A 19,664-nucleotide genomic window follows, 5' to 3' on the forward strand; every position below is an offset into this window, starting at 1 on the left:
TAAATTACTAGCATGCTTAAACTCCATTACATCAAAAAACATATATAAACTTACTTTATTTTATTTAAAGGTAGTCCTAAGGCTCTTCTTTCTAAAAAATGTTTTTCTTGCAATTGAAGAGCTTGAATGACACTTTGGGCACTTAAACCTCGAGATTTACCACATTTTTTTATATGAGCTGAACGCATCTAAAAAAAAGATAAAACTATCAACTATAAATATTCTCCATAAGTAACAAATAAATTCAATACAATAACCCTATAATAAATACTAAGCTCATAAGGTCGATATAATGACCAAACAGAAACAAACATTACAATGAAAGGTTGATAAGTGAACAAAAATATTTATTTCACAACTAAAAAATATAGCAGTAAATTTGAGAATTTTCTCACAAATTGATAAAGCTACGATATAATAAAAAAATACTTATAAAGTACATTTAATAAAAAGATATGTTATCCGTCTTAATTAATATATGAAATATAAAAAGTCTCTAATCAGCTCTTAAATATTAGCCCATACTTTAAAATAATTTAAATTTTTGAATGCTATTCATTTTCTGAAGATATTTCTTGTTTGAAACTAAATTTATAACATATCTTAGAAATATTTATTATAGAAAATTTTTTGATCACCCTCATAACAGTTTCAGGTTTGTGCACTTTCTCAGCAATAAAAACCATTGAAAGTACTTGATTTTTACATTTTAACATGCATTAGGATGTAATTGGAGAATATCCTGCAACTTTTGCTCTCAATAATCTCTACTGTGAAAAGCAGAGCATAATGATTTTGCTGTTATTCTAGAATATTGATATGTTATGATAAAGAGTAATAAGCTTAACACTGCCTGATATCTGAGTACAAGTACCCTTCTTCCCCTACTGCATGAACTAACTACACATATACACTGTTTAAAACAAATTAAAAGTCAAAAATAGATCAGAAAAATAACAAGTTGGTCAGGAGTAGTCATATTTTACTAAACAACAGTCATCTAGAAAAGCGAAAACGTGTTTTTCACTTGGAAAGTTAGTTATATCAAGGGGACTAACATTTTATAGAACAAGTGACTAAAACTTTGAAGTAGGAGATGCAAATGCATGATATGATTTATATTATTTAAAAACCGTTGTTGAACAGCAGACCCAATTTTGAGTTTACGACTACCAATTTTCAACTGCATAGCCTTCTAATTTTGAACGCAACCATGAAGACAAGGGAACTCCTGGATCAAATATGGAAGAACCCTGCCTTTGTGGAGGACTTTTTTGATGAAACTAACCCGCATTTGCGTAACATGGAGAGGAAAACAAGAAAAAACTCCCATGATTAGGCTGACAGCAAGGGGACTTTAACCAATGATCTATCTACCACTGAGGATATTTTAAATTAGCACTGTGGTCGGTGCAAGCAGGGTACAACCAGCCATCGCTGGGATTTAATCCCCAGGTCACCTCATTGGGAGGCGAGTGCTCTAGCCCTTGAGACACCAGGGCTCTTGATAGAGTTTTATCTTTTCAAAATAAATATATTACAAAGATTTGGAATGAATCTTTTTAAAATTTAGCAATGCATATGGGACACCATTCTGATTTGTGCTCAAGCATGAAGCATTCTTCTTTTATTTTAAGCAATCTAAATTCCCAAGCTTCTTCTACCACCCCCACTTAGGATAAATAATTAACAGAGGCTGTGCCACTCTTACTTTATTTAAAGGAAATTCAACATGTTTCATTAGATATTAGATGTGTTTCTTCTAATGAAATTGGGGTATAAATTTGTTTTTTGTAAAGAAATGGAATGAAATTCAATGGTTGCTATATTGGAATGAATAGTTCAGTTTGGGTGTTAAAGCAATTTTAAAATAACAATATTTCAATGTAGTAGCAAAGGAAAGGATCATAGTAATGGAAACATCATCGCAATGGGGCTGAACTAAGAAGTACACTGTAGATTTTAAGAAACAATTCAATGCTTATGATAAAAAAGAACTAATTTTACAAACCTGAAATTAAGTAAATTGCTTATCCTCCCAACAAGTGTATTAATTTCTACAATAATAATAATAAATTTTATTTTATTTAAAAAAATTAAAATTTTTGTTGAAGAAATAATTTCAATATAAAATTAGAATAAGTATTCTTTGAAAAATCTCAAAACATTTACTTTGCTGTAATAAAAATATTAAATAATAACAAACTGCATAAAACCAATGTAGAAATATTAGTAGAAATATTATTTTAATAAATGTGCATAATAAAATGAAGATCTAACTTAGAAATGGAAAAAGTAAAAAAAAGTACATACAAATTACAAAAGTAAGTACAAAGTGGTAAAAGAAACTGTTCCTATAAAAAGTAAAATGATTTTTTTAAGTGATAAAAACAAAACGTTAAAATAAAGCAAATTTTCAAACCTCTGGTGACGGAAAATTTTTGAAACACAAAGGACATTCTAATATGAATGCTTCTGAGGACATTAAATCTATATCCTGACCAGCTGAACATTGTGAATCAATACACCTAAAAATATATTTTTCTCAACATTAAAAAAAAAACTTAAATTATTAAATAAATTATAATAGAATTCCTATATCATAAAAATAAACTTTTTCCTCTTCATAACATATTTTCAGAGATAATAAAATTGACACTGGCAAAAATAATCGCAAAATAAATTTAGCTAAAATAATATCACAGAGTAAAGAAATTTGATAAAAGAAGTTTTCATAATAAAATGATAAAATATTTCTACTTTTTAAAATCTGACAATTTTAAAACTAAAATGATTAAGGATTAAAAGCGATCAAGGAGTAAGCACAGAATCCAGCCATATTATTTCTTTGCAATTCAGAGCTTTGTTCTTCACTTGCAATATAGAAAAAATAAATTGTTCTTTCTTTCTTCTTTTGAAACTATATAGATATTTTTCAATTTATGATATTTTTTTAATATAAAAAGCAAAAAAAAAAAANAAAAAAAAAAAAAAAAAAAAAAAAAAAAAAAAAAAAAAAAAAAAAAAGAGAAAAAAAAAGGAAACAAATTTTTTTTCTTTTAGTTACATATGATTTTACAGGTATACACATATTTCATAACACAAAAATTTCACTTAATTATATAAAAAAAATAAAAATAAATTCCATAGGTGATATTATACAGATGTGAAATGTGATTGAAGTGAAATAACTTAATTTTATAGATAAATTAAATGATTAAGCACCATAATTTATGCGAGTACCCTCTAAAAAAAATCCGCTTTCTTATTTTTAAAAGAGATTTGTCTAAATAATGAGTCAAGTCTTATATTAATTATAGATAAATTTACAGTTAAATTTAGTTAGCAATGAGAAAAATTTCAATACATTAATAAACTTAGAAGATAAAAAATAAAACAAATGCAAAGCTGAATCTTTGTAACATGAATTTTGTACTTAAATTCAAATGGAATTTCCAAATATTCTTACATGTATAAAAGAATTATAATTTGATGCATTTCTACACAAAATCAATAATATAAATAGTAGTAGTAACAAGATGCATACTTACTGATTCATGTGAACAGTACGCTTTTCAAGATCTAAATTTGTTAAATCCACTCTACACACAACACAAATACAAGTACCAACATTTGCTTTCTGAGTTTGTGCAGTTCTTAGTTTCTTTTCAATTTTACATTCAAGAAAATCATCTTCAACATCATCTTTGGTTGGAGAGACTTGAAATTTAGAATTCACAAGAGAAATTTCTTCTGGCAAATAAGATCCCATTTCTTCAGTTTTTGCATTTGAAATTGAATTAAATGCACTACTATCAGATGAAGAAAAAACAGTAGAAACTGTATTTTGAGTACAGTTCGTATTTGAAATAAAATATTTAGAAGTTGTAGAACATGAAGCTGATGAGAGAAATCTGGTCAGTTTCTTTCTCAAAGATCCAGAAGTAGAAGCATTATTCAGTTCATCACCTGAAAAATAATAAATTAAATAATAGAAAAAGTACAAAGTTAATAATGAATTTCAAAACTTAAAATGAATTAAACTAAAAATTTCATTGTTTAACCATTTAAATATTAAGCTTATGAAGAAAAAAATTTTTTTTAAGCCTTTCACACAATTTTAGCATCATGGACACACAAGTTTTACTGAGGAAAAATATTAAGACATAATCATAAACTTTTGACATCAACATTAAAATACATAAATTTGTAATTTAAAAATTCTTTATTTATAGCAGGTACACTTTCCCCAATCTAGAAGAGTAAATAAGGGAAAAATTTTAGGAAAATATAAACACTAAACACAAGTACACTGATAAATGATTTATACCGCACTGTCGTATGAATAAGATTCATAATTAATTAAAATGCTTAGAACTATTTTTTGTGACTTGTCTTTTAAAAAAATTGAGAAATTAATGTGTTTTGTAAAAGTAGGTAGTAAAAATAATTAGCATATAAATGATATGGTATTTTTTGGTTAGCCAGGCACAAGGAGTCACTAAGGAATATAAACAATTGCCAACACTTTTTATTTTTTTAACATTTCATTTTTTTAAACATTGAACAAAATGGCTGTTCACAAAAAAATTTAAATAAAATGAAGAGAATTTCTTTCAAAAAATACAGTTGAATTTCCTTGTGCCCAGCTAAATGAAAAGTACCAATGATATATTTTGTGCTGAATTTGTTAATAAATGTAAAATAAGAATTTTTATTAAATTTATGTATTTCTGAGTATAATCTAATAAAAAAATACTGATAGAATAAAATCAGATGTTTTTAATAACATGTATATGTATAAAACTCATTTCACTAATAGGAATGATAAATAGAGAAAAACCAATAATTTAATCATTTCTTGAAAGTTTCCCTTCGATAATTAATTAACAAAAATTATTAATATGCAACCTTCAACAACTATAATTTTACTAAAGCTTTCATTTTATCTATTTATTTATTTTTTCCATTCTAAATAGGTGTCCTTCAAAACTAAATGTGTTTTTTTTTTTTTAATACTAGCAACCAGTCATTTTTTTTCCTAGAGAGATCTCATTCTCATTATTTCAAAATATTACTAAAATAAGCCAGCACAATAAATTTCAAACTATAATGTATCTATGTTAATCATGACTTGAATGTGCGATATTATTCCTGCTCTTTACTGTTAATAAAAATTATCAAATATTCCGTTAACGATTAAATCTATCTGTTAAATAACAGTGTTTATCAACGATAAAACACAACTTAAATTAAAGCTTTAAAGACTTAAATAATAAGCTGAAATAAATCGAGCAATAAACATTTTAATTTATGTTTATATATTTAATGTCATGATTGAGTTTCTTTTTTTTTTCAATGATACAAACTTGTGTAAAATATTGCATGGAAAATTTTTGGCTAACTTGTATTTAGTGATTTAAATAAAATAACATCGATTAAATGATATTGCTTCATATGTGACATACTCATTTTAAATTTTAAGCAGCAATTCAATAAGCATTTATAAAATATTTGATTTATAGTTAATTTAAAACCATGAACTTATAAAATAGAAAGGCACAATATTAGGGCCTCAAAGAACATTAAATTCTGTGAGAAATAATAATTAGATCACAGCAAATTTAAATCCCTGCCAATATTGTTATTGTTGACATTCAGACAGATTTCAACTTTAAGTGTTGAGTTGTCGAAAGTATCATATAAGTTGAAAAATGATTTTTATATTTAATACTTTATATAAAAAGTTAAAAAAAAGAGGAATATGATTTTTAGAATTCATAATAATTATCCTGCAAGAAATTAATTTTACTCGCAATAAAAAAAAAAATTCTTTTTTCTCAGCTTGTAGTTCCTCTCAACTCAATGGTCGACAAAGAAATGCGGCAAGGAGGAGAAAAGTGGAAATAGAACTGCATATCTTCTTTCGAGCAGTTTGTAAACAAACAAAAACTTTAATTTTGCTGGTAGGCTAATAGTCATTTCATTATCCATAAAATATAGTTTGTAAACGTTAAAAAAATATATTAACCTCTATATATCTAGTTTAAACTCGAGTAACATACAAAAATAGCTAACTTTAAACATTCAGCTATATAATCTATCGATTATATGGGACACCTTAGATAACTCAACTAATTTATTTTATCTAAACATTCCAATACATATTAGGTCATTGAGTATTAATTTATGTTTTTCGGTTATGATTTGATTAGCTTAAGTAATCATCTTCATTTTTCTTCAATTTGTTTTGAACGCAAATGTAATTTTGTTTCAAATTTTGATCAGTTTAAAATGTGATCCTAGCATGAGATTTAAAATCACCTCAGAACTGAAGAGTTTAAACCTTAGTTAAATGAACTTAATTTAAATTGTTTGAATCATTGTATGGAAATTCCAAGTTTTAAGTATTAATTTTATTGACTGAGTAAAATAATAAATAGTAGCATTTCTTCAACAGGAAAACACAATCTGTCTTTCCGACTTTATTTTCACTATTTTTTGCCGTATTCTCTCTGATTTTATCAATATTTAATTAATATCTTCAGTTTTTTTTATATGGAAAGCTTACTCAACTAGAAAAAGTTGAAGTATCTGAATTGCTGATATTAAATGAAGCATATCTAATGGTTGAACAGTTTTAATCTAGGTGTCAAATTGTTCTTTCCTGTCTTATGAGGCATTTAAACATTTCCTATTGCCATAAACGTCTTTGTTTGGATACATTGATGCATTGTATGAAGATAAAAAGTTTATAATAATCTTTTCCTTAATTATTTCAAATATTATGACTTTGGCTAATTATAGCTTTTTATTAGTTTGTAAATTACTATATATTCTATGAAATGCTTCTTTTCTATCTATTTACAAAAGTGTTTCTGATATCATATGACATGTTAGTTTAAATGTTGAGCTATTTTCTTTATGCATTTTATACATACATTTTATTTTATTTTAAATAAAATTTTATTTTATTTTATTTTAAATAAATATATATTTTATTTTAAATAAAATGTATTTAAGTTTCAATATTTTCAAATTATGATAAATACTTAACTTTTGCAGTAACTATAGCTTTTGATTAATTATATAACTTTGGAAAATTATAACTTTTTGATTAGTTTGCATTTACTTTACATTTATTAAAATGCTTCGTTCCTGTCTATTTACAAATGTGTTGGTGACATATGAGAGATTAGTGTAAATGTTAGTTGTTTAAACTTAAACTAAATTTTATCTAACCTAAATTAATTATCTTAATCTAAATTTTTTTAACTCATTCATAATTTTTCTAACTATACTGAATATTTGTTTTACAATTTTTAAATAATGAATATAATTGATTTAAATTTTATTTTGCCTAACTTAATTATCTTAATCTAATTTTTTAATAATGAATCTAATGGATATTAAGTTCAGCTAATAAAAAAGGAATGAAATTTTGTTTTAAATTAATCTCTGTTGATGAATTTTCACTATTTAAATATTTTAATTTTGTAAATAAGTCTAAAAACTGGAAATTGAAAAAAGATAGATACTTACTTCATTTTAAGATGTTTTCAAATTAAGTTTGATAAAATTATCACATTATACTAAATTTTTGAAATCTACTTTATAGGAAGTTTCTGTTATGAGTGATGCCATTCTTACAAAGAGTAATAGAGCCTGTTCATGTGTGCAGAAATACTCTACCTCTTGATGAACAAGGTACTCTTGCAGTGGATGTGCCAAATGAGTTGGAATGTGTTACTAATGGAACATTAGCTAACATTATTCGGCAGTTGTCATCTTTATCTAAACATGCTGAAGATTTATTTAGCAGTTTGTTCAGGGAATCTTCATCTATTGTAGCAAGAGCAACATCTTTACAAGGACGCATAGATCGTTTGGCTGTCAAAGTCACCCAGTTAGATTCGACTGTTGAAGAAGGTTTTACCTTTTTTTTCTTTATTAGTTTTTTTTTTATTTAATATTTTGCTTTCTTCGTTGAATACGAATTATAATATTGTTTTTAATTTTTCATTGACTTTATTCTCTTGTTCTGTTTCGTGAATTTAATTATTAGTTCCATCGGACCAATCTAGCAAAATTCATATGACTAAAAAAAACTCAAGATATTTAAAATTAGCTTTAAAAACAATTTGAGAAATTTAAAATTTTTGTTAAAAGCCTTGGAAACTTAAAATTTCTTTGTCTTTTATACTATTAAAACATTTTATACTATTAAAATTTTAAATTTTTTTATTTTTTCTACCAAAATTTTTAATTCTCCAACGCAAATGTGTGATAAGGTCACTTCTGCTGTTGCAGGCCATTATGGTTTGAAAAAATCATGAATTCATACTTTATAGAAATATAATAATGTTTGAATAATTTTTTAGGATGCTATCATTACTTTAATGAAAATTCTGATTTATTTTCTGAACTAAAGGTATAAGTGTTTTTTTTAAAGTTTGTTGCTGGTTAATGATAAATAATCTTTTGTTTAAAATTCTTTAAACTGTTTAGGATTATTTAAACTTGAGAATTTGATTTGTAGGAATAAATATGAGTTTATCACAATATTATATGACTAGATAATATGTAGGACTGATAATGCTGTATTTATAATAATGCATGTAATTTTTTATGCTTTTAAAGTTTTATTGGTGTTCTTTTTTTATCTACAAATACTATTATCATATTTTAACTGATGCATTGCATGATTCTATGTATTATTCTTTAGAATTATGACTCAAAATATTCAAGAAAAAGAGATGACATTAAGTGTGAACCCTGACTCAAATTTCATTCTTATTTTTTCTGTTCACTGAAAGTTATTAGTTTATTGTTTATAACATTTGTATATTTATTCAAGAGCAAAGTCTTTTTTGCTATTTTTTAGTTAGTATACCATATTATTTGGAGTGCAATACCTAAAAAATTATTTAAAATAACTAAAGTGAAGAAGTTTTTTTTTCTCTTTAAGCACTTAACTAATGGCAAAAGGAAGAGAATGAATAACATTAATTAAAACTTTCAAAAAGAAATTTTGGTTCACAAAAGTATTCAGATAAAAGAGATTTGGATAATCAAGGTTCTTGTGAAACATCACTTTGAAAGTAATAAATTAAAAATGTAGTAAAAAAATTTATGTTTGATAAGTAAAAAATGGATTTTTAATTTAATTTGATAATAGTGAATTGTAAATGGATGTGTTGTTGGACACAATTGTAGTTAATATTGTGTAGATGGTAATGAAATTTTTCTTACAAAGCATAGTGCCATCTCTTATTTGGAACAATCAAACAGTGCAGCTAATATAGTATTGCACCAATATGTCCCAATATTTTCTGTATTAAAAGAACATGCAAACACCTAATCTATAATGAAGCATTTTTTTATCATAAAACTCGTTTAAAAAATAATATAATAAGTTTGGAAGTAATTTTTATCAATAATAGATGTTTTGTTTTACCTACAGTTTCTTTGCATGATATACACATGAGAAAAGCATTTAAGAGTTACATCGTGTATGAGCAGCAAGTGGTGTCTAGAGAATCTATGCCAGCAGCTATGAGAGAAAAATACTTTATGTGTGACAAACCACCTCCATTGGATAAACTCAATCCTTATAGGTAAAATTGAATTTCAGCATTTCATCAAAGTAAAAGTGCGTTGTTAGTGCAGGTGACAGTGTGCATATGCCCTCCTTTTTAATAAGAAATCTTAAAAAGTGTCTCATCCTCTAATGGTTTAGACAAACTAAAAAAATCCTTTTCAGTTAAAATTTAATCAAGTTACTAAGCAAGCTGAAAAGTTTTTTTTTTAAGAATTATTTCTTAGATTTTTTTCTGAAAAAAAAAAGAAATTTGTCTCAAATTGTTTTTTTTTTTTTAATTTTTTTAATGAGAAATTTTGAGAGTATTGTATTGTAACTGCATATTGTATTGCGTGCCTGATATTTACATAACAAAGTACTAATTTTATTCTTGATAAGTTTCTACTCCTTTACACAGTTATTATTCTTTAATTTATTTTTTCTAGTTTTCATCTATACTATTCGGTAGATTTTTAAATTTAGGAGAAAGTTTTAAATCAATTAATTTTTTTGCTTGCAATCAAAAATGTATCATAATTTTTAAATGTCATTGCTTTCATTCATCCTGAATGAATATATTACTCGGTTTTTCAGTTTTGTAAGTAATAAATTTCTGCGGTAATTATGTAATCGATTCAAGAATTGTTTTGTAATGGACAATTAGATTGTTTATAGTTTGATAATTTATTTAGATTATCAAAAGACCCAAAATATTTTAATCCTGCTATAATATAAGTACTAGACGCATATAAATGGAAACTAGGTTTAGTAGAGCACCTAAAATAAAAATGCATAACAATCGTACACTTTGATAAAGACATTAAGTTTTTATTCAATTAAGCATAAAAATATATACAGGAGACTATACCTCATTTTTTGAGTGAGCAATATTTAAGTCTGCCCCCATTCTTTGTGCAACCTCTTTTCCTGCACTATTCCATGTCCTCCTACAACCAGCACAAGAAGATGGAATACGAAGTGCCCTAATATCTTGAAATAAATTATATTCATATCATGCACAATTTTTTTTTATTAATCATCCAAGTAGTTAAGTTTTCTGTGCTTGAATGCTGTGCTCATAATTTTCATTTAAAAACTGCCAAACCTTGAATGTACTGAAATAGCTTTTCCTTACAAATAATTTCTCAAATTAATAATATGAAAGAGAATTTTTATAAAACGAGAAAGCAACCTGTTAAAATTTTTGTTTGTTATTTTAACATTAAATAAAGTTAATACACATTCTTAAAAACAAATACTTATTTCTGTTGTAATTTTTTCAATTCTTGCAAATTAATTATCACACATGTATTTTCCAGAGAGGATGGAAAAGATGGATTGAAATTTTACACTGATCCAAATTACTTTTTTGATCTTTGGAAACAAGAAATGCTGAAAGATACTGAGAAAATTATACATGATCGTGGAAAAAAGGTAAATTTTAACTTAGTAAAAATAAATTTTTCTACTGTCTTGTTTGAAGTTTCTGTTATCATATTTCTTCAAATAAATTTATTTTTCAATGTTTGGATGCAATTTTTTTTGTATCTGTTGGTCAATTAAGTTATTGATTATGGTTACTGTGAGTATTGTAAGACAATTAGCCTTTTTTTTCTTCAAATATTTAAATTTTTTTTTAAATATTGCTTACATATACTGTATGCAGTTATTTTTGTTCACAGGTCTCTCATTCAAAGGAAGGGGCTGAGGTATTAATCTATTTATTACTATTCTAATTACTGTTTTATTATTATTTGTTTCCCCTTTTTAAAAACTCGCTATTGTTGCCCAAACTTAACTTGGGCTAAATAGAGCTGATATAATATGCTATTGTGAATTATTTTTAAAATCAGTTTTAAGTTCAGATGTTGGAAAACATTAAACATTTTAGTTGTTTCCTCAATATTTTTTTACAAAAATGACATACTTTGAACTTTAATGCCTAATAATAAAAAGGAGAAAATTATTTTAATATCTCTGTGAAAGATATATTTGTCTATGAGAAAGGTAAATATTGCATTCATTTTCTTGATAGTAGTTTAGTTACCATTAAAATTGCCAATTAAAACTTTGAACACATTTTTTAATTGGTTTTGAAGCAATTTAATCATTAAGGTTATTAATTAAAGTTAAGGTATTGGTGTTATCATTTTCAGTTTTAAGTTTTTTAGCCAATCAGCTTAAAAAGTAGATCATTAAAAAATATGATCATTCCTAAAAAGTCAAATTTTTATTCATAAACTCTACATCTTTAGAATCAAACACAATTGTTTAATTATAAATTGTTTAGCTTAAAAATCAATCTTTGTTTCATTTAACACACGGTATGCAAATATTATTCCTTTTAAAGTACTGTGTAAAAATAAGCATTTGATCTAAAAAGTTATCATTTTATTTAGCAGTGGTCTGTCTAGGTTTTTCTGAGAGGTACCTATTTTGTGAAAATTAAAAATTACATTAAAAAATCAACACAAAAATATGGATTTATCGTTTCTTACGGGATACAAAATTAAAATTTTCGGAAAAGTATTTTGCGAAACTACCGTTTTTCCTAAAGTTGATTTACATTAAAAAATCAACACAAAAATATGGATTTATCGTTTCTTACGGGATACAAAATTAAAATTTTAGGAAAAGTATTTTGCGAAACTACCGTTTTTCCTAAAGTTGAATTTGTGAAGGTACCGCTAAACGGTAGTAAATTTGTCCTATACAGGCCCCTGTTTTTATGTTTAAAAATCACACTAATACTGAAGCAATATATATTTTTGTCTATATTTTGATTGAAACTAATACTTGGATATGATATTGACAAGAATTGACTTGACAAAAATTTTTCATTTATTTGATCATCAAATTCTATAAATTCTGTATTGTAAGCTATTTCTTCAGCAATAAATAGTTTTTCCCCATCTAAATTGCCAACATTTTTCAAATAAGGCTAAACTGCTGTATATTTCATTACTATATATATTTACTATATATTATATACAGTGGAGCATCGTTTATACGACGCTGAAGGAACCACCGAAAAACGTCGTATAAACGATAACGTCGTATAATCGATTCTTACTTCTAAAACTGAAACTAACTCTGTTTTCAGTTAATTTTAATGTTTAACGTGTTGATTTACATAAATTTCTAAATTAGACAATGCAAAACAAACAAATAACCAAAGAAGAAAAATTGCAGTGAGCAATTTGAATGTATGTTACCTTTAATTATATTTTCTTGCTATTAGTCTCTACAATGCTTTGAATAGCGAGTTGAACTTACTGCTTTCTATGATGCAATTTTAGATTTCTAATCACGACCAAATCTAATGGCTGAAGCGCGCTTGTGCATTTTGCAGGAAAAAAGAGAGCTTTTACATTTTCCAAAATAATTAGTATCGATGGGTGCGCTGGACATTGGTCGATGAATAGCAAAATTTTTCGTTTTTGCCTCTTCATGACATGGTCTAGTTTTTTCAGTCATCTAGTAAAAATTACGTTCGTCATCCAAGCATTCTTGTTGGCACCCTTTTCTGTATCATTCATATTGGCAAATTCCGCCCTTTTTTAAAATACGCGGGAAAAATAAAGAATGAAGAATAAAGAAGAAATTAAACGTGAACAAAATCTAAAAATCGACGTATAACCGATTCTGTGTGTCGTATAAACGATATATTTTTACAATAAAATGAATAGGAATGATTTGGGACCACACTAAAACGTCGTATAAATGTAAACGTCGTATAAGTGATCGTCGTATAAACGATGTTCCACTGTATATATATAATTAATTAATAAATAAGTATTTATTCTAAAAATTTGTTGTGAGTTTTCTTTTTACGAGTTTTATTAATGTATGATGAATTTATAACTTTTTTACTAAAAATAATGTATTCAAATTTTGTTTGTAGAATCCGAACCAAAGAGTCAAACCTGAGTGTAAAAAACATAGGAAGAACAGACAACCTCATACATCTAAAGAGAAGTACAAACAAAATATATCATCGGCCAAGGAAACTAAACCTTCTAACTATAATTACTATTATAGTGGCGTTCCTATAGGCAACAATCAAATTCAACCGGATGCTCAACCAATTAGACCCAACAGTTTAGAGCTTCATTCTCCTTACTTTAATCAACAACAAGCTCCTTATTCGGACAGCTCAAAACCACAATATCCTCCACCTCCGCCTGCCTATACAGAGCACCCTATATCGCCACAACAACATTATCCACCACCCCCATATGCTGCTTCTACTCCTGAGAGACAAGTTTCTTCTCCGTCTGGAACTCCTACCCGAAATATTTATCGTATCAATTCATTGCGGCCATCTCAGCCTCCGCCTGCTCCTCCAGCACTTAGTTCTGCAAGCTCTAGTGGATCGTCTACACCCACTGTTTCAGTCGGCACACCGTCAAGTGGAACTGGCCGATATCGCAATAATTCTCAAAGAGATAACTTACCACCCCCACCACCACCTCCTGTTTCAACCACTACCGAATCTCCTTTGCATAATTCTGTAAAAAGGAAAGAATCTCAAACCTCCTCTGATTTAATCATGTCTCCTTTGCACAGTCATGAGGAAAAGCCACAAGGTAATGGAAACATGGAGAAGAAAAATAATAGTCCAAAAAACCTCTCACCTGGTAGTAATAATAGTGGAAGTGGAAGTAAATCAAGTCTAGATAAAACTATGGAAGAAAAATCTAATGAGGAGGTAGATTTGCCACCGCCACCTCCACTACCTCCAAGTATTCCAAACGAGGAGCCGAAAGAAAAAGCATCTACATCTCCAAAATCTGAATCATTACCGCGAGAAGAGCCTGTATCGCATCCTCCACCACCGCCTCCTCCTCCATTGCCACCCTTGGAAGATCTTGTCTTGGACATAGCTGAAAATGGTAGTATTTCTGAAAATCAAAATATGGAGGTTGTGTCAATTACATCTGAATCAGCTAGTGAAACATCAAGTGTTAGTAAATTTAGTGAACATTTTAACTCCAAATCAAAATTCTCTGGTCAAAATGATGGAAGAAGTGATCTTTTGCAAGCTATAAGAGAAGGTATTTATTTAATCATCTGCTAATTTCATGCATTAGGGTTAAAGTCATAGAAATATTTATTATTTAATGAAATATTTGCTATGAAAAAAAAATCAAGGATTTTTATATACTGACTTTATGTATAAATGAATAATGAAAAAGATTTTTATATCATTCTCCCTTTCTAACTTTTTATTACTAGTTAAGAATCCAACATAGTTTAAATCAAAAATTTTAAATTTCAATTGCTTATTATTGAGGAAAAGAAAAATATAATTTTAATCGTTTAATGTTGTTGAGAAATCGAACAAAATAGTTTTTTAACTCATAGAATGTTTAGCAAGAATTCATTTCTATTGACTTCAAATTTCCAGGTGAGGATGTCATTGCTATTAAATATTAAAATGATTTCATCAAGTTATTGTAGAACAAATAAATTTTAAATTTCATTATTTAGCTAACGTAAAGCAGAAGAATAACGAGTGTAAATACCAAAGAATACCAACTAAGATGTGTCTCTTTTGTAGAAATTGTGCGCATTTTTTGTAGAAAATGTCAGCAGAGAAAGTGTTGTCACCCGATTTACTCAAATTTATTTTGCCGATACTACTTTCTGGTGTCTGCTTTTATTATTATTATTATTTAGAATGCATTAGGTGCAAAATTACTATTTGGCTAGCAAGATTAAATTATATGTTTTATATTCATAAATTGTTTCTGGTTTTATATTTATTATATATAATTTATAAATTTTTTTTAAAGTAGTTTTCCTCGAGTGTTGCCTTTAAAATTATTACTGCACTTTATTTATTATTGAAAGCAAATGTTTATGAAATTACAGATTTATATATTTTTTTATAGCTAAATTTAATAATTTGAAATGTATAAAAAATAATGATGATGTTTTGATTATCTTAGCTGGATAATTTATTTATTATCTAACTAAATTGCAATTAAACCACTTTTTATTCTTCTTTCATATTGCCTTTACTTCTTAATATTCTACAGACCACACACCTTTTTGCTTAGTCCGGATTATGAACAATTTCTCAAAAAACAACTGTTTAGTATGGTGTATTTAGGCTGGCAAATTTTAAAATTCCTAATAAAATTTAAAAAATTTTGTCAAACATTAAGAAAATGGCTTAATTTTAGTGGCTGAATTTAATGCTACATAAGAAATATTGAGCGTCTAGATTTTCACATATAACTAGAACTTTGTGTGTGTCGGATTTTACTTATATATTAATGGTATTTCCTAATATGTTGCTACATTAGTAGGAGTCTATTCCTATCAAAATTTGTCTCTTTTTAGTATACAAACGATTTTCATTTTTTGAAAATTTTCTATTTTTAAATTTAAAAGTAAGAATATAAGCAAAAATGATTTCTTTATGTGAAATATATTTCAAAATCTTGTTTCTGAATATGAATTATTTTGTTCCTTATTTTATGGGAAGATGGATAATTTTTTTATGTTGGAACTAAAATCTGGGATATGGATGTAAGCAAAAACTAGATTAAATTAGATTTGATAAAAATAGTGTCATCACAATGTAAGTGCACTACTCTCAATCAAATTAAAAATAGTTTTGCAAACCCCACTTAAATCAGTTCATTTTAATTAATTCTCATGATTTAAATTCTTAAATTTTATTTATGTGGGAATTTAAACCATTATGCCATGTTATTATACTGCGAGTGTATGAAACTCTTGAAAAGAAAAGAATAATAATAACTTAGTGTAAAATACTTCAGTTTTTTTCTGCCATTGTATTAAGTTTTTTTAAATATATATCTATATATTGGAACCAATGCACACATAGCTTACTATGTCCTTCAGATATATCCTCTATTTATTCATTTCTTTTAAAATATGATTCTGAAAATACTATAATGTAGATTTTTCTAAATTTTTCTTTTGTAAGGATTTCTCTAAAAAAGTATGATGTTGATAATGTTTATGTTTGATAATAATGTTTGATGTATTAATAAAGTTTAACTAAATATTTGTTTTGCCCTTTTTTTTTAAATATGTCTTTTAAATAATACATTTACAATTAGGTATAAAACTACGGAGGGTTGAAGATCATAAACAAAAAGAAGTAGAGAAAGCAGCTCCATTGCATGATGTTGCTTCCATTCTCGCCCGAAGAGTAGCGATGGAGTTTTCTGATTCTGACTCACAATCTGGGAGTGAATATGATAGTGATGGCTGGGAAGAAGATGCTGAACATGCCAAAACATAACGAAAACTTTAATACTTAAACGTAGGAATTTTTTTGTATTTTTGCTCTTACAGTAAGAAATAATATTAATGAAAGTAATAAACTGATTAATCATTTAAGTGCAACTTCTACCTGTATATTTATTATGTTATAACTCTGTTAGTTTTATTCACATATATAAATTTGTGTAATGAATGATGATATAAAAACTGCTCCATACATGTAGATTATTTTATAGGTATTTTAGTCAAGTTAAAAAAATATGTGACATTCAAAATTTTGGTTTTGGTTTATACCTAAACTTTTCAAATTACTGAATATATTATTGAAAATGGCTGTTCATTACCAGCATAATATTTTTTAATTCCTTTTTCTTTTTTAATGGTATCTTCAATAAACTTTTACAAACATATTAAAATTAAAAATCATGTTGAATTATTTTGAATAATTCCATTAATTTTCTTATCCTTTTTTTTAAAACTTAAGCATAGTTTTACGAAAATTAACCTAGCTTTTTTCAGGCATAAGTAAATATTATGATCTTTCTGCACACTCATAATATTGCAACATCATGTTAAAATATCTGTTTTTACTTTAATGACATAGCTTGTTTTAACATCTGTTATCATTTTCACATAATTAAGTCTTTTTTTTATTTCAGATTTTTAGGATAATTGGAATTCTGTAATTTGTCTGAAAGAGGAAGATAGCATCATCAAGCTCTCTGTCCTGCATACTGTGATGTTTTTGAACTGCTAAATTCTGATTCGAACAAAAATATTACTCTTCTAAATAGTTTAAAATTAAATTTGATTGTTTGAAGAACCTTTAAAAAGTTAAATAATATGTTGCTTATAATAAATATATAACTATAGAAATTAAAATTATGAAATGTTCCATAGTGTATACTTTAGGTCAGATGTTACAACTTTATAATGTTTATTGTGTATTATATTTCAACAAAATATTTAAACTGTTGCCTTTTATTAATAAGTCATATAGAGCACGGAAAGTTAAATATATATATTAGGTTATCAAATATTCACAAAGCTGATATTTTTCTCATTATGGCATATGATGAAATATTTAATATCTGTACAACAAAGAATGAAATCTAAAGTAAACCTAGACAGTCTTTTTTTTTAAATTTTTATATTTGTTGCCAACTATTGCAGTATAATTAAATATTTGAGTTTAATAATTTTACTATAACAAAGTTATGTTATGTGCTCCATTCGCTTAATAAATAATTATGAATTACATCATGACTGTCAGATAGTTTTACATTAAAGTAAGATTTATTTTGCTGTTAAATTTTAAAAAAAAGTATAGAAAAAGACATAAAATTTATAAGAATACGCCAAATACAACATAATATTTAAAATCTAAACAATTATGGAATCTATAGTAAATTTATGCAGTATTTGTTTTTTTATCGTTATAATTCTTGCTAATAAAATAATAAAATTAAATATTTGTAATTGCAGAATATGCTATAATAATATTTATACAATATATGCTTGATTCACTTTAAAAACAGATTATAAAATGTGTTCACTGGAATGTTATTTTACTTAAAGTTTATTTTGCTGCTGAATTTTATGCCAAAACATTAAGAAAATTGAGAGAGAAAAAATTTGCAATAATGTTCCAAGTTAATCTTCATTATGTACTCTGTTCACTCTATCTGTGCTTTTATCATATTTAGAATTAATAGCAATGCGTTATGTTATCACAATTTTATAAAGATTGATGTTGGAAATATATGATTTATATGGTTGTTTTGAATTTTAATAGCTTGATGGTAATTTTCTTTCAGTTTGTAAGTACAAAATGTTACTTAAATAAAGTTATGTGACAAGGAGTATAAGCACAAATGTGGCACAATGATAAAGATAAATCATTGTAATTTTTTAACAGTTTTGTTGTGTGATTATAAATTTCAATAAATTGTTTGCAGCTTGATTCCTAATTTGAAGTTAGAGTTCTCAGTTTTTTAATTGACTACATAGTTTTGATGTTCATGTATATCAATCATAAAGTGTAGACATTTTTTATTGTGTGATCATTGAGATTGTGTGTTTGTGCTGTACCAATTATTGGTGTTTTACTACTTAAATATTTTAATGTATGGTAATGTAAAATCTTAACTTTAAGTAATTTTTTTTTATTTATTTAAGGGTAATCTAATGTACTGCTTAATGGTTTTCTATCTCTTATATTTATTTATTGAATCTCATTTATGCTCTTATTTTAAACATATATTTTGCTGTAATGTGTTCATTTTGAAATTAAAAATATTTTGTGTCTGTCTAGTAGAACACACAGTTCTACTTGTGAGAAGGTTTCTGCAGCATTTTTAGTTGGTAAACAAATCTTTCTAAAAGTAAACTACAGAAAACTGAAACTATAAAAACTGAATATTTCAATAACTAACGTTATGTTAGATTTCCATTGAAATGATATGAAAATGTTTGAGCTCTTAATTAAGTTTGGGTGCAGAATTTGTAAGGCTTTTCCACTATCTATTTCATTAATTGTAAGATATGTGTATCATAGAAAATCTTCAATGTAATTATTGACGGGAGCAATTCAAATTCTTAAGAAAAGTTTGAAATAATTGGAAGTAAAAAAAAAAAATCGATGAGCAATCGTATGTGACATTAATAATCCCAAGAAACAGAAGCGGTAAAATATTACTTGATTAAAGACTTCATCTTCAAAAATATACACTTTGGAAATAATTCCAATTATTTCCAATGTGTATATTTTTAAGGTGAATGAAGTTTTTAATTGAGTAATATTCTGTATGATTTATAA

The 19,664-nt window shown here is 26.2% G+C and overlaps 2 protein-coding genes across 3 annotated transcripts in view; one reads left to right on the forward strand and one right to left on the reverse strand.

Annotated features, from left to right (window-relative positions):
- LOC107456853 (structure-specific endonuclease subunit SLX4) overlaps positions 1-5,665 on the reverse strand; it is a 31,873-nt gene extending 26,208 nt beyond the window's left edge. The window contains exons 1-4 of the mRNA XM_016074822.3: positions 5,469-5,665; positions 3,552-3,969; positions 2,423-2,528; positions 55-188 (exon numbers count right to left, since the gene is read on the reverse strand). Of these exons, the coding sequence (XP_015930308.1) occupies positions 55-188; positions 2,423-2,528; positions 3,552-3,969; positions 5,469-5,472 (662 nt within the window). The 5' untranslated portion in view covers positions 5,473-5,665. The remainder of the gene's footprint in view (positions 1-54; positions 189-2,422; positions 2,529-3,551; positions 3,970-5,468) is intronic.
- A 192-nt stretch (positions 5,666-5,857) lies between these two features.
- LOC107456871 (actin-binding protein WASF2) lies at positions 5,858-19,219 on the forward strand. Of its 2 annotated transcripts, XM_016074843.3 has the most exons (8): positions 5,858-5,966; positions 7,619-7,929; positions 9,464-9,617; positions 10,900-11,014; positions 11,263-11,289; positions 13,485-14,637; positions 16,681-16,886; positions 17,506-19,219. In XM_016074843.3, exons 2-7 carry the CDS (start codon positions 7,638-7,640, stop codon positions 16,863-16,865), a joined length of 1,926 nt encoding a protein of 641 aa, XP_015930329.1. In that variant the 5' UTR covers positions 5,858-5,966; positions 7,619-7,637; the 3' UTR covers positions 16,866-16,886; positions 17,506-19,219. The 2 variants fall into 2 exon arrangements, with proteins under 2 accessions (XP_015930329.1, XP_015930338.1); XM_016074852.3 differs by lacking the exon at positions 11,263-11,289 and having other exon boundaries at positions 5,864-5,966.
- The last annotated feature ends 445 nt before the right edge of the window (positions 19,220-19,664 follow it).

The sequence above is a fragment of the Parasteatoda tepidariorum genome, chromosome 5 (genome assembly GCF_043381705.1).
Source record: "Parasteatoda tepidariorum isolate YZ-2023 chromosome 5, CAS_Ptep_4.0, whole genome shotgun sequence".
Lineage (NCBI taxonomy): Eukaryota > Metazoa > Arthropoda > Arachnida > Araneae > Theridiidae > Parasteatoda > Parasteatoda tepidariorum.